This window comes from Microchirus variegatus (assembly GCF_963457635.1).
Source record: "Microchirus variegatus genome assembly, chromosome: 8".
NCBI lineage: Eukaryota > Metazoa > Chordata > Actinopteri > Pleuronectiformes > Soleidae > Microchirus > Microchirus variegatus.
Genome location: NC_139809.1, coordinates 32,139,815 through 32,156,295, shown reverse-complemented (window position 1 = coordinate 32,156,295; position 16,481 = coordinate 32,139,815). Strand labels below are relative to the sequence as shown.

At 41.2% G+C, this 16,481-nt stretch overlaps 1 protein-coding gene across 1 annotated transcript in view; it reads left to right on the top strand.

Annotated features, from left to right (window-relative positions):
* Positions 1-5,365: 5,365 nt before the first annotated feature.
* Positions 5,366-16,481, top strand: part of LOC310931246 (NACHT, LRR and PYD domains-containing protein 3-like) — a 33,584-nt gene continuing 22,468 nt past the window's right edge. The window contains exons 1-4 of the mRNA XM_083894356.1: positions 5,366-5,470; positions 11,784-11,986; positions 13,009-14,875; positions 15,921-16,094. Of these exons, the coding sequence (XP_083750482.1) occupies positions 5,403-5,470; positions 11,784-11,986; positions 13,009-14,875; positions 15,921-16,094 (2,312 nt within the window). The 5' untranslated portion in view covers positions 5,366-5,402. The remainder of the gene's footprint in view (positions 5,471-11,783; positions 11,987-13,008; positions 14,876-15,920; positions 16,095-16,481) is intronic.

The window sequence follows — 16,481 nt, the reverse complement described above, 5'->3', positions numbered from 1 at the left end:
TTATTGAACTGTTATTGTGCTTCATCCTTATGATATTTTGACTAAAGCATGACACAGACATGTTCATTAGGGCACCAGGACCTAGTTTAACTTGGGTTAATAGGGTATAATATGGGACCTTTAAACCATTACTTAAAAAGCCTTCTCTCGACAGCAGCATTCTGAGTAACTATAGACTGATCTCAAACCTTCCTTTTATTTCAAAGATTTTAGAAAAAGCTGCAGCCACACAGTTGTGTGATCACCTGTGTAGCAATAATGTATTTGAAAAGTTCCAGTCTGGGTTTAGAACCCACCACAGTACAGAGACTGCACTACTTAGAGTAAAAGATGATATTCTTATGGCCTCTGAAAAAGGACTGGCTTCTATCCTGGTTCTGTTGGATCTCAGTGCAGCATTTGATACTATAGATCATGAGATCCTGCTACATAGACTAGAACAAGACGTTGGGATTAGAGGATCTGCACTTGTCTGGTTCAAGTCCTATTTATCGGACAGATTTCAGTTTGTTAGTGTAAACGAGGAATCCTCCATACTCACTAAGGTTAACTACGGAGTTCCTCAGGGTTCTGTGCTTGGACCTATTCTTTTTACCCTGTACATGCTGCCATTAGGCAACATTATCAGGAAACACAACATAGATTTTCATTGTTATGCAGATGACACTCAGCTATATGTATCTGCACGACCGGACGACCCAAACCCATCTATTAAACTCCAGGATTGTCTCATAGACATACAGACGTGGATGACTCGGAACTTTCTGATGCTTAACACAGAAAAAACTGAGGTCATGGTCCTTGGGCCAAAAGATATAAGAGCAGCACTTGGAGCTCTAAACCGAGGCAGTAACACTCCAGTCCCTTGCACTACAGTAAGGAAACTAGGAGTCCTGTTTGACCAGGATTTATCACTGGATGAACATATTAAGCATATATGTAGAACAGCCTTCTTATACCTTCATAACATCAACTGGTCCAGAACGCAGCAGCACGGATACTGACTCGAACCAGATGACGTGACCATATAACTCCTGTCTTGGCTTCTCTTCACTGGCTCCCAGTGAAAAGTAGAATAGATTTTAAAATACTTTTACTTACATACAAGGCCCTGAATAATCAGGCACCTTCTTACATTTGTGACTTAATCACTTTATATCAGCCGAATAGACCGCTGCGCTCCTTGAACTCAGGTCTACTGGTTATTCCTAAAATAACTAGAAGTAGAATCAGTGGTAGAACATTTATCTACCAGGCTCCTCTCCTGTGGAACCAACTTCTGCTTTCAGTCAGACAGTCTGACTCGGTCTCTGCCTTTAAGGTGAGACTGAAAACCTACCTTTTTAACATAGACTATAGTCGAAGCTAGATCAGGTATGTCCTGATTAGAATAGTCTATCTTATGCTGCCATAGGCTTAGACTACTGGGGGAATTTCCCATCATGCACTTAGAATGAGCACACAGACTTAGCACGAGCCGCACTTTCTCTACCCCGTCCTCGATTTTTCATCCCTCACCACTTACCCGATGTACCCACATGAGATGTAGCACATAAATCTACATATAGCTCATCTCTAACTGATTTTAATCTCTTACAGTTCTGCTGACACCAGTGAACGACATGAGGTCAGGACATGAAAGAAGACTCCGTCATCCCCAAGTCTCTGACCACAACAGTCTTCACTACAGACTGTGATAAACCCAGTGATCCAGATGATCCTGGCATTTAAAGACTTTTTTTTTCACTTTTTATTCTTGTCATTGTGTATTGTATGTTTTTGGGTAAAATCTACTGCACGTCTGTCCATCCAGGGAGTGGATCCCTCACCTGTGGTTCTCCCTAAGGTTTCTACCCTTTTCCCTGTCATAAGGGTTTTTTCCCTGGTAGTTTTTCCTTACCCTGGTCGAAGGTCTAAGGACAGAGGATGTTACCAACCCTGTGAAGTCCCGTGAGACAAACTATGTTTTGTAAACTGTGGGCTATATAAATAAAGATTGATTGATTGATTGATTGATTGATACGGTTCACTGACAGTAGCGCTGTTCCCGAGACGCCACATGACCGCGCTTTGCTGTGCTCGTACACAGCTGTGACGTCACTCTGAGAAATACGATTTCTGGGCTTTTTATGGCCTTTAGGAATGTTTTTCAAACATGAAACTCCATGAATTAAAAAAACATAATATAAAGATTTATAAAAGCCCGTGTCCATGTCTCGATGTGTCCTGTGGACACTTTTACAGGCGTCTCTTTTACTATTGTGGTCAATGGGAAAATTGCTTTTTGGGCTCCATGGGATTTTTTGTTGCAGTACCCACAGTGGCCACCATGCAAAAATTGTCTTCAAGGCAGAGGGGGCGGAGCTCTATCCAGTTCATATTATACATCCATGAGTTAGACCTACTTGGACAAACGAGCCGAAAGCATCATGGGAGTAACACTACTGCGCGGGCTTTTTGAACCCGGAAATAAACCCGGAAGCGCCGCCGGTCGAACGTGACGCAGCAGTTTTTAAGAGCGAACAACAGAAAAGAGTTTAAAGTAAGTACGTTAATTTAGTTTTTGACATTATAACAGTGATGGATGTTTGAATTACACATTATGTTTCATGTTCTAAGTGTGTTTAAACCCTTTAGTTGTAAAGTAGGATCATGTTTTCCGTCGTTTTGATTAAAAAAAGCCTGTGACGCACTTACTAAAACCACCGAACGCCGTTAGAAAAAGTTGTGATTTTGACGTCGTTAATTTAGTGAATAAAGTGTTTATTTTGACCAAAGCTGAGTTATTGTGTTGAAGAAACAGTGAAGTGTCAGACTGTGGTCAAAGCAGCTGCTGTAAAGTCTACTTTACGTCAATTCTATAAAAGAAACATGTTCAATTATACATGAAAACAATGATATGTTCGCATTGTGAGGACTTCTAACATAATGATGTCAAATAAAACACTAGTTAAATGTATTATAGCTGTATAATAGTGTATATAGTGGCGCTATAGTGGTTTTATTTCGTCAGTCTCAAACATTTCTTTGCATATATTTATTCATAATTCTATTTCTACCTTGTTGTGATTTTTGGCTGCTGTAACAAGTCTAAATTAAAAAATTGATCAACTTTTTTTTTACGCACTTTACGAATGGTCATTAATCGTGATTAATCCACAGCTACTCTGTGATTGATCTGATTAAACAATTTAATCTTTTGACAGCCAGAATAAATATATGTATATATATATATGTGTTTATGTGTATATATATATACTGTGTGTATATACATTTATTTATTCTGTGACTAATCAGTGTTGAGTGGGCGTGTAGTGAGAGGGCGTGTTCTCAGAGAAAGTGAAAGTGTTCTGTGGTTTTGCTTCAGTCGCCATTTTCACTGCGCAGCAGAAGGACAGAGAAGTGAGTGTTTGACGCGATTATGACGATAATATGTGATTATATATGGATATAATTTACTGTTAGACTGTCGTTTGTATATGTTCACGTTTGTTTACCGGTTTGTGTGTGTGTGTGTGTGTGTGTGTGTGTGTGTGCGGAGCCTCAAGTTAAGTCTGTGCAACACATTCACAGATTGAAACTTCCGCAATCTACAACTTTTTTATTTAGAATCCTGGTGACGTAAATAACTAACTACAGCCTCATTTTCATCAGAAACAGCTGAAAAAGTTAATTAAAATGAGAAAGAAAGAAAGAATATGCTTTTATATCTTTTTTTGTGTGAATATTTACGAGTAATAATTGTCAATAACTTGTGTAAAATGGCGACTGAACAAAAGTCACAGAGCAGGTTCACTGTGATAGAGATAGATAGATATTTTAAATAAATTAAATTAAATTCAAGAATCCAGTAGCAGTAACATACATTAAACACACATACATTAGAGTTAACTTCTAACAAAGTAACCTAATGCTGAGATTGACCTGAGATAAATGTAAATTTAAATGTGTACAGAGAAATCAAAGAAATTAAATTAAACATATGTAACCAAATTAAACATTTGCACGGAATTTAAATATGTAAAGAGAATTAAAACTATGCAGGAGTTAAAACTCTGTAAGTAAAAAAATGTGCAGAGCAATTAAACATTTGCATTAATAAATGTATACGTGTGTTAATTTAACCTGTGCTTAAGGTTTATACAAAAACTATGTAAAAAAAAAAAGAACATGACGAGAAATAAAAATGTTTTATACAACTATAAACTATATTAAAAGTATATAGTGACTGTAGAAGTAAAAATGTTTTATACAACTATAAACTATATTAAAAGTATATAGTGACTGTAGAAGTAAAAATGTTTTATACAACTATAAACTATATTAAAAGTATAAAGTGACTGTAGAAGTAAAAATGTTTTTACAAATATGTGAAAGAATGTTAAATGTGTGTCTCTAGAAGGCTGTGAGGACCAAATGTCATTTTGAGGACTTATAATCTCAGTTTTTCATGATGGTCACTGATGACTGCACTAAGAGATCAGTGTGGTTTCTTCAGCTCTTTTTGATGTGTGTGTGTGTGTGTGTGTGTGTCAGCTCACAGTCTCTCTCTCTCTCTCTCTCAGAATGACTGAAGTCCAGCAGCAGAGTGATGTTGTGCAGGAGAACGAGGACGGAGCAGAGTCTCCGTCTGTGAAGACTCACTGGTCTAAAGAACGTAATCCTCCAAACTTCAGTCCTGAACCTGGAGGCTCAGAGACAAAGTAAGAGAGAAATAAACTGGTCCTGCTTCTTCTGTCATATCAGTTTGATCAGACTTGACTGCAGCTCAGTTCATAGTGTGTGTGTGTGACGTCATAGAAGACAAGAGCAGTGTCTCAGGACAGCTGTTCACATTTATTTAGTTAAATGCAGGTAATGACATTTATGATGCGTTCTACCTCGTGTAGTCACGTGATCAGTGTGCTGGTCATGTTGAATAAAGAGTACATTCATGTAATTGTTTAGGATTCTGTTGTTAAGTACGTCATCAATTGGAATGTATCGTTTTTATCGTGGGATGACATCCTTACTGTGGGGAATGTTTCTGACGATATCGTAAACGATAACATATCGCCCATCCCTACCGAACTCTAAATTCGTCTTCATACATAAACCACAGTTTTAAATTCTCGCCTCAAATGATCTTAAATCTGCGTTCCAAGACACATGAAAATATTTATTTCAACTTTTACTTCACAGTTTTGTTTTCTCTGTCGACATGTTCAGGCAAAATGCATTCTGGGATACGTAGCTTTCCCAAGTACGCACAAGTCACCACCCGATGCGTACTTGGTGAAATACAGTAGACCATCATCAGTGATGGATGTGATGTTTGTGTTTGCAGAGATCAGAGAGCAGAGTCTCCAGGACCAGGACCAGGACCAGGACCAGGACCAGGACCAGTCTTCAGCGGTCTGTCTATGAAGAGTGACACGTCCATGGATCACCCTCCAGTCTTCAGTCATGAACCTGGAGCCTCAGAGACAAAGTAAGAGACAGTTTGTCCTGTGAAGGAGTCAAATTCATAAAAGTCTAGGTTCACTGTCGTGTTAGTAGGGGTGTGACGAGATCTCATGCCACGAGATCTCGTGCCACGACGATATTTATATAAACTTGACGATATTTCTCGTCGCGGTAAAAAACTGTCCCGAGATTTGTGACCTAAAGAAGGAGAAGGAAAAGAAGAATTTTTGTTTCAATTTGTGGAAGAAGAAGTTTATTAAAAGCTCATCCTTACATCAGGGTTTCCCCCAGTGTATTATAAGCCTGGCTGGTCGCCAGTGTTGCTTGTTTATTTATTTAAAATATATATTTTTTATACACCTTGGCTTTTTCTATACCGGGGAACAAGAGCACATGCACCCCCAAATAATCCGTGCAGCGAACGCTTGTCCAGGTGCTGATTGAAACCCAAGTCACACTATCAAGTACATCATTATTACGGTTACATCATTCTTGTCAATAAAGATGTTATTGTTGTGATTCAACTTGTAACTGGTCAGAAAATATTAATACAAATGATTAATTATTTTTAATAATTAATTTTGTTATTCATTTTCTTTAAAACCCTTGCACGGGGCACCATTATGTTGTTGTTCAACAATAATGGCAATCATTTGATTGATAAGAATAAAAGTAATAAACATTAATTAATTTGTTTAATAATTAATTAACTTTAGATCGGGGCACCACCCTGGAATCAGGGAAAAGACAATCAATCTATGCCTTTCAAAATCAGTCTAAATAATCACTGTTATTGACTATATCAAAGATATCCCAATTGAACAGTAGTGAAGGTATGAATCCGAGCACTGACCCTCGCAACCAACGTTTGTCACAACATTCATGTACAAAAGACACAGAGCGTTCCTTTAAGTGAACAAAAGTAACAATTTATTAAATCAAATAACAAGAATCAATTCGACAATTTGATTCACCAACATTAAATATCCGAGGTTAATGGAATGATCTAAGTCAATGAACATTAAAGCATCAATGATAATTTGGTACTTTGAATCAATAAATCCTACTTGCTCAAGCTAAAATCACACAAACTATGTACAACATAAACACCAGTGTGTGTGTGTGTGTGTGTGTGTGTGTGTGTGTGTGTGTGTGTGTGTGTGTGTGTGTGTGTGTGTGTGTGTGTGTGTGTGTGTGTGTGTGTGTGTGTGTGCGCGCGTGCGCGTGTGTGTGTGTGTGAACAGGAAGAGATAAGATAAGAGAAGGGAGTGACGCGGTTGACAGTCACTCCCCCTTTTGACACCAACATAGTGGAACATGCGCAGTAGCTGTGACTGTAACGCACGCCTCCACCAAAGATGGCGCCAAAACACATTAACATCAGGCTGCTGATCTTAGACCGAACATGCGACAGCATGGCTGTAGGAGCGCGTGTTCGACTCAAGATGGCGCCTGTGAGACCTTTCGTTCATGAATGAAAGAGAGTTAGTGAATGAGCGAGAGAGAAAGCGGGAGTACACGATTGATCTTGCGTGCAGACACAGAGGGTGGTTTGAGCCCAGCGTGTTCTGTGACTGAAAACAGCATCGCGTGTAAGTCAATGGCAGTAAAAACACACATACAGACTTGACGTAGGCAACGCCAGACCAGTCTGTGATTCGTAAGGTTTAAACAGCCATCATCTCACCACGTGATCTCTCTGCTCGTTCACAGCAGGGGAGGATACCTGCGGAGCGCAGCGTTGCAGCGTATGCTCCGCATTCAACAGTAAAATCACAATAACGAACACCAAACGTTAACAAAGAAACATGTGGTTATGATGCGAGCGTGTGGATGCGCAGTCCAACACGTTCAACACAAAGAAAAATTAACAAACACAGAAATATAACCTAACTCTGCCCAGAACACATTTGCCTCTTACTGTAAGCGGATCTCAGGTTTTGTGGTCAAGTCCATGGATTCGGTTCAGTTTGTTGGAACCGTGGAGTGTGGACGGACTGTTATTTGGCTCACAGCGGACAGCTGTTGATCCTCGTTGTCTCTGAGTGGAAGCAGAGCGGGCGTCAGGTATGGAGCGATGCGCTGGCGGAGATGCGGGCGGCTTCTTCAAAAGGCGCATAGTTCGTGCTGCATGGGAGTGTCGCATGTCGGAGGGCACGGCCAGAGCCGCGTGAGCCCAACGGCCAGGAGCCCCTGAGCAGGAACCAGTGCAGCAGGCAAGAGTGAAGGAACCAGAGGAAAAGAGAAGGAAGAAAGTTCTGTCTTCCAATTTATATGTTTATCAGTCGGGGGATCATAAAACAGAGACGGCCAATGAGACTTAAAGGATTCTGCCCCCCCTAGGGGGCTCTCCGGTCATAAACCCCATTTGGTGTTACAAAGTGGAGCCTGCAGGATTGGTTAACTCACAGTCAGGCTTCGAATCCTGCATACAGGCCTTAGTCAGAGAACAATAGATTTCAGCCATACTGTTAGGGCCCAACATTATATTTAGGGATGCACCGACAATTCAGCGGTCGAAACACAGCTACAACACGGTGGAACAGCACCTGTTAAACGCTGCAAAGTCTCTGTGCAAAAGCGAAACTTGGCTGCGTGCGGCACAGATTATGAACTCACCGCAACATTCACTTCACAGCAGAGAACATTCTCTCTCTTTGAGCAGTTAACTAAAGACATCGGCTCATCTGATGCATCTGTTATTCCCTTAATGACAGCGTTAAAGCGTCTTCTCCATAAATACTGAGACCACGGAGTGAAAACGATGAAAAGTGCGCTCTGCTCTTCAGAGTCTGTCACCGGCGTTTTACTCCGATCTCCTGCACTTCATCGTGACTGTACTCCATCCTCGTCATAGAGATCATTATTCTTATGTGGGGATAAAACACGTAGATAAATGATCCAGTCTGCTTTAGATATGAAATGACCGCTTGGAGACGCAGAGGAGCAACGAACAGCGCAGGAGAGGGAGAAGAGAACAGCGCAGGGGCGGTGCGCAGAAATAAAAGGGCCATTTGTCTGCACCAGATGAGGCAGATGAGGGGGCCCTACCACTTTTATGTTCATGTTGCTTTATTTTACTTTTAAATGTAACCATTGCAGGGCTTGTTTTAAGATTCACTGGCCGATTACTTAATTAATATTTATCTTAAGTGAAAAAAATGTATATTATTTATTTAATTTCAAGAGTGTCTTTTTGCAAGACTATAGTTGGTGTTTAGGTAGTGTTAATAAATGTCTTACAATAACACATAATAGTCATAATTAAACATTTCCAGTGAACTTTTAATTTTTATTTATTTTTACAAAGAAAACGCCGTCGGCCGCCAGTGGACACGAGAGATACCACCGGGCTTAGCCGGTTTTCTGGGGGAAACCCTGCTTACATCATGCATGTAAAGAGTTATACATTTAAAAATGCATGTGCAACTTGTTTAAATAAATCTGTTGGTCCAGTCAGATATATTGTCATTGTAATTTTCTCAAAATCTCGTCTCGTCTCGTTCTCGTGAGCTGAGTGTATCGTCACACCCCTACATGTTAGTAATAAAGACATGTCTTCACAGACACATGTCCACATGTCCCTCACATGTTAGTAATAAAGACATGTCTTCACAGACACATGTCCACATGTCCCTCACATGTTAGTAATAAAGACATGTCTTCACAGACACATGTCCACATGTCCCTCACATGTTAGTAATAAAGACATGTCTTCACAGACACATGTCCACATGTCCCTCACATGTTAGTAATAAAGACATGTCTTCACAGACACATGTCCACCTGTCCCTCACATGTTAGTAATAAAGACATGTCTTCACAGACACATGTCCACATGTCCCTGACATGTTAGTAATAAAGACATGTCTTCACAGACACATGTCCACCTGTCAGGTTAGTAATAAAGACATGTCTTCACAGACACATGTCCACCTGTCAGGTTAGTAATAAAGACATGTCTTCACAGACACATGTCCACATGTCCCTCACATGTTAGTAATAAAGAAATGTCTTCACAGACACATGTCCACCTGTCCCTGACATGTTAGTAATAAAGACATGTCTTCACAGACACATGTCCACCTGTCATGTTAGTAATAAAGACATGTCTTCACAGACACATGTCCACCTGTCAGGTTAGTAATAAAGACATGTCTTCACAGACACATGTCCACCTGTCCCTGACATGTTAGTAATAAAGACATGTCTTCACAGACACATGTCCACCTGTCCCTCACATGTTAGTAATAAAGAAATGTCTTCACAGACACATGTCCACCTGTCCCTGACATGTTAGTAATAAAGACATGTCTTCACAGACACATGTCCACCTGTCCCTCACATGTTAGTAATAAAGAAATGTCTTCACAGACACATGTCCACCTGTCCCTCACATGTTAGTAATAAAGACATGTCTTCACAGACACATGTCCACCTGTCCCTCACATGTTAGTAATAAAGACATGTCTTCACAGACACATGTCCACCTGTCCCTGACATGTTAGTAATAAAGACATGTCTTCACAGACACATGTCCACCTGTCATGTTAGTAATAAAGACATGTCTTCACAGACACATGTCCACCTGTCAGGTTAGTAATAAAGACATGTCTTCACAGACACATGTCCACCTGTCCCTGACATGTTAGTAATAAAGACATGTCTTCACAGACACATGTCCACCTGTCCCTCACATGTTAGTAATAAAGAAATGTCTTCACAGACACATGTCCACCTGTCCCTGACATGTTAGTAATAAAGACATGTCTTCACAGACACATGTCCACCTGTCCCTCACATGTTAGTAATAAAGAAATGTCTTCACAGACACATGTCCACCTGTCCCTCACATGTTAGTAATAAAGACATGTCTTCACAGACACATGTCCACCTGTCCCTCACATGTTAGTAATAAAGACATGTCTTCACAGACACATGTCCACCTGTCCCTGACATGTTAGTAATAAAGACATGTCTTCACAGACACATGTCCACCTGTCCCTCACATGTTAGTAATAAAGACATGTCTTCACAGACACATGTCCACCTGTCCCTGACATGTTAGTAATAAAGACATGTCTTCACAGACACATGTCCACCTGTCCCTCACATGTTAGTAATAAAGAAATGTCTTCACAGACACATGTCCACCTGTCCCTCACATGTTAGTAATAAAGAAATGTCTTCACAGACACATGTCCACCTGTCCCTCACATGTTAGTAATAAAGAAATGTCTTCACAGACACATGTCCACCTGTCCCTCACATGTTAGTAATAAAGACATGTCTTCACAGACACACGTCCACCTGTCCCTGACATGTTAGTAATAAAGACATGTCTTCACAGACACACGTCCACCTGTCCCTCACATGTTAGTAATAAAGAAATGTCTTCACAGACACATGTCCACCTGTCCCTCACATGTTAGTAATAAAGACATGTCTTCACAGACACATGTCCACCTGTCCCTGACATGTTAGTAATAAAGACATGTCTTCACAGACACATGTCCACCTGTCCCTGACATGTTAGTAATAAAGAAATGTCTTCACAGACACATGTCCACCTGTCTCTGACATGTTAGTAATAAAGAAATGTCTTCACAGACACACGTCCACCTGTCTCTGACGTGTTAGTAATAAAGACATGTCTTCACAGACACATGTCCACCTGTCCCTCACGTGTTAGTAATAAAGACATGTCTTCACAGACACATGTCCACATGTCCCTGACGTGTTAGTAATAAAGACATGTCTTCACAGACACATGTCCACATGTCTCTGATGTGTTAGTAATAAAGACATGTCTTCACAGACACATGTCCACATGTCTCTGATGTGTTAGTAATAAAGACATGTCTTCACAGACACATGTCCACCTGTCCCTGACATGTTAGTAATAAAGACATGTCTTCACAGACACATGTCCACCTGTCTCTGTCATGTTAGTAATAAAGAAATGTCTTCACAGACACATGTCCACCTGTCTCTGTCATGTTAGTAATAAAGAAATGTCTTCACAGACACATGTCCACATGTCTCTGACATGTTAGTAATAAAGACATGTCTTCACAGACACATGTCCACCTGTCCCTGACATGTTAGTAATAAAGACATGTCTTCACAGACACATGTCCACCTTTCCCTGACATGTAAGTAATAAAGACATGTCTTCACAGAGACATGTCCACCTGTCCCTGACATGTTAGTAATAAAGAAATGTCTTCACAGACACATGTCCACCTTTCCCTGACATGTAAGTAATAAAGACATGTCTTCACAGAGACATGTCCACCTGTCCCTGACATGTTAGTAATAAAGAAATGTCTTCACAGAGACAAGTTTGCTGTTCCTGTGGACGAGCAGACGTCCAGCTGTCCTCTGTGTCAGGACGTCCTGAAGGATCCAGTCTCCACCAGCTGTGGTCACTGGTTCTGCAGACGCTGCATCTCCTCATACTGGGACCAGTCTGGTCCACCAGGAGACTCCTGCTGTCCTCAGTGTGGACAAAGACCCAGGACAGGACGTGGACCACAGGGTAAGACTCTTAAGGAGAGCAGCTCCCATCAGCACCAGCAGACTTTAGAAATGGAAAAACAGGAGAGAAATGTTTAAAAGTTAAAAAATGTTACTCATGTGATCATGAAGATGATGGAGTTTAACCCTCTGCTGCCCCCTGCAGGTTTACCCTCATTTTCCTGCTTTTCTGTCATTGAGGGGTTTGATTTTTTTGTGTTTTTTTTTTTTTTAGATTAATCGAGAAAATAATAAACAGGTTATTTGATTCTAAAACTAAACAGTATATTTATATTTCTATATTAAACACTGAAAAGACATCGCTATCAGTGTTTCTTTGACAACCACTTTCACTTCAAGTTTGAAATTGTGACACTGAGTCTCTCCCAAGATGAAAGTCTCTGTGAGTGAAAGAGCGTTTACATTTTTAACATGGTTTAACACTCTTCCATGTAGACTACTGCACTTTATTTGAATTTTTGAAACAATACAATGTGCACATATATCCTCTGGTACGTCATGTGCGTCCGCATATCATATAAATAATCATTGTGGGCCATCATGGCTAAAAAGGCCATTTTTTGGTCCCAGTCCAGCCCTGGTTGAAGCACACAATGGGATGACATAGCCCAGGCCTAAATGTAATAGAGACACAGTGTAAATGTACCTTTATTTTTTTCTGTCTGTTTTGCAATGTTTGCATTATTTCTTTATTAAATGTATTGAATTAATGTCACTGGGGCTGCCGTCTTGTCATGGTAGGTGCAACATATATTTTCCTTTTTTTGTCCTTTGCCAATCACACCCCTGATCATTATTGTTCTCTTGTATGCAGATGATTCTCTTTCCTTCACAATCATCACAGTTATTCTAGAATGATTCAGTCTTTCACAATAAAGTTATTCAAGTCATTCCAGTGAAAATGACTGTAGTTTTTCATTTGACAGCAAACAACATAAAACAAGAACATCATAGAAAAAGATGAAAATAATCCTCAGCTGCTCAGATTCTTTCTTCAGTCTGACTTTGTCTCTTGTCTTTCAGCAGATGTTGGTCTGCAGGAGGTTCTAGATGAACATAAGATCAGTCTGAGGAAGAGATTTGAACATGTGACTGAAGGAACTGAAGGAAGAGGAAGTAGAACCCTCCTGAACAGGATCTTCACTGAGCTCTACATCACAGAGGGACAGAGTGAAGAGGTCAATACTCAACATGAGGTGATGCAGCTGGAGACCACCTCCAAGAAGGAGATGGTCCAGGACACTCCCATCAAGTGCTGTGACATCTTTAAAGCCTTACCTGACCAGCAGGGGCGCATCAGAGTGGTCCTGACCAACGGCGTCGCTGGTGTTGGAAAAACCTTCTCGGTGCAGAAGTTCACTCTGGACTGGGCCGAGGGTTTGGAAAACCAGGATGTGAATCTGCTGATTCTGCTTTCGTTCAGGGAGCTGAACCTGATCAGAGATCAGCAGCACAGTCTTCTCACTCTGCTCCATGTTTTCTATCCAACATTAGAGAAGGTCACAGCAGAGAAGCTCGCTGTCTGTAAACCTTTGTTCATCTTTGACGGCCTGGATGAAAGCAGACTCTCACTGGACTTCAACAGCAGGACGTTGGTTTCTGACGTCACACACAGGTCATCAGTCAACGTGCTGCTGACCAACCTCATCCAGGGGAATCTGCTTCCCTCAGCTCTCATCTGGATAACTTCTCGACCTGCAGCGGCCAATCAGATCCCTCCTACATGTGTTCACAGGGTAACAGAAGTACGAGGCTTCACTGAGGACCAGAAGGACGAGTACTTCAGGAAGAGATCCAGTGATGAAGATCTGTCCAGCAGAATCATCTCACACATCAAGACGTCCAGGAGCCTCCACATCATGTGTCAAATCCCAGTCTTCTGCTGGATCAGTGCTAGAGTTCTGGAGCACATGTTGACCACAGAGCAGAGAGGAGAGCTGCCCAAGACCCTGACAGACCTGTACTCACACTTCCTGCTGGTTCAGACAGAGAGGAAGAAGAACAAGTACGAGGAAGGACGTGAGACGAGTCCACAGGAGCTGATGGAGCCCGACGGGGAGGTTCTTCTGAAGCTGGGGAGGCTGGCCTTTGAACATCTGCAGAAAGGAGACATCATGTTCTACCAAGAAGACCTGGACCGGTGTGGTCTTGATGTGACAGAGGCCTTGGTTCGCTCAGGAGTTTGTACAGAGATCTTCAGAGAAGAGAGTGTGATCTTCAAGAAAACAGTTTACTGCTTTGTTCATCTGAGCGTTCAGGAGTTTCTGGCTGCAGTCTACATGTTCAACTGTTTCACCAACAGGAAGACAGAGGTACTGCAGGACTTCTTCAGACAAGAAGAAGAAGATGAAGATGATGATGACGACGACGACGATTATTATTTTAACACTGATGATGATGATGATGATGTTGTTGATGGTGATTACACTTCTCTTGACGTCTTCCTGAAAGCAGCCATGAAGAAATCCCTTCAAAGTGAAAGTGGTCACCTGGACCTGTTTGTTCGCTTCCTTCATGGACTCTGTCTGGAGTACAACCAGAGACTCTTAGGAGGTCTGCTGGGTCAGACTCAGAATAGTCCAGAAATTATCCAGAGAGTCATCGAGAACCTGAAGAAGATGAACACGAAGAACATCTCACCTGACAGAAGCATCAACATCTTCCACTGTCTGACAGAGATGAACGACCAATCAGTGCATCAGGAGATCCAAGAGTTCATGAAGTCAAAGAACAGAGATCAGTTTCTCTCTGATATCCAGTGTTCAGCTCTGGCCTACATGCTGCAGATGTCTGAGGAGGTTCTGGATGAGTTGGACCTGGACAAGTACAGAACATCAGACCAGGGAAAACAGAGACTGATTCCAGCTATGAGGAACTGCAGGAAGGCCAAGTAAGTTCAGACATGATCAATAACATCATCAATCAGTGATGGTTGATCAAATATTCTTCTCATTCTTCTCACTTTGTGAGTCAGCTGTGTTGTTTTTCATGTTTTAAATGATGCAGATTTATCAGCTGCTTGTGATTCTTGCTTTCAACGTCTTTATTTTGTCATTAGGTGCCTGCGCCACAAGGCATACTAGTGAGAACTGGAGTTCTTCGACGCTTGAAATTCTTTTATTAGGATTTTGCGTAACCATGGCGACAAACATCGCAAAAAACTGTTAACGAGTTTCACATAGACATGAATGGGGAACGGTCGACAAAAGTAGAAAAACCAAGCCCACTTTGGAGCGTCACTGTGTCGTCGTACTTTAACGTATAAACGTGATTGAAACTTTAAACTTTTATCACCAAAGTCAAAGTATTGATACATATTGCAGTTTACGTTTTGTACTTTTTTTGGGTGCGCACAAAACAGGACGTTGGCCATTTTAAACAGGAAGTGCCCACTAACTTTGCCATACATTGACCGATCTGCACAGTATCGGTACGGTTTCGATGTCTTAATATAAAACTGCTCCGACTAGCAAAGGCAATATTACATTGTAAAAATAATTAAAAGCACAGATTTAATCAGACTACAAACTTTATTTAAACAATAGTGTAAAAATAAATAAAATGTACTGCTATCCAATAAAATTATTCCAATAAATTTTCTCATCATTCTCATCGTAGTCTACGTGGATCGTAATGATCTGACACAGTGGAGTTATATGAAGACGGTGCTGCTTTAAACTTCCTTTTTTCACAGCACTCAACATTTGCATGGGTAGCACTGATTGACTGTGAAGGCAGCATGAGCAGAACAGTGCAGCACTGCTGTCATGTCTCTGCTCCTGAGTGGATCTAATCACACAGAATTGTCTATTTTAATTTTGACAGGCGGAAATTTCCGGAACGGTTCAGTAAAATACCAACTATGGTTGCATTTCTAATGATCAAACACTGACTGCTTTCAACCAGAAACTTATTATCTTTTATTCTTTATTCAGGTTGAGTTGGTGCAGATTGTCAGAGATCGGCTGTTCTTCTCTGGTCTCAGTTCTGAAGTCAAACTCCTCTCACCTGAGAGAACTGGACCTGAGTGGCAACTATCTTCAGGATTCAGGAGTGAAGCTGCTGTGTTCTGGACTGGAGAGTCCACATTGTAGACTGAAGACTCTGAAGTGAGTTCACTGACTGAAGCTGATGTTGTTTTTTTAAACTTATTTGATACACACTCTCACTCACTCACACTCACTCACTCACACACTCTCACACACACTCACTCAAACTCACTCACACACTCACTCACACACACACACACACACACTCACAAACACACACTCACTCACTCACTCACTCACACACACACACACTCACTCACTCACACACACACACACTCACTCACTCACACACACACACACACACACACTCACTCACTCACTCACTCACACACACACTCACTCATTCACACACACTCACTCACAAACTCTCACTCACTCACACACACTCACACAAACACACACTCACTCACACAAACACACACACACTCACACAAACACTCACTCACA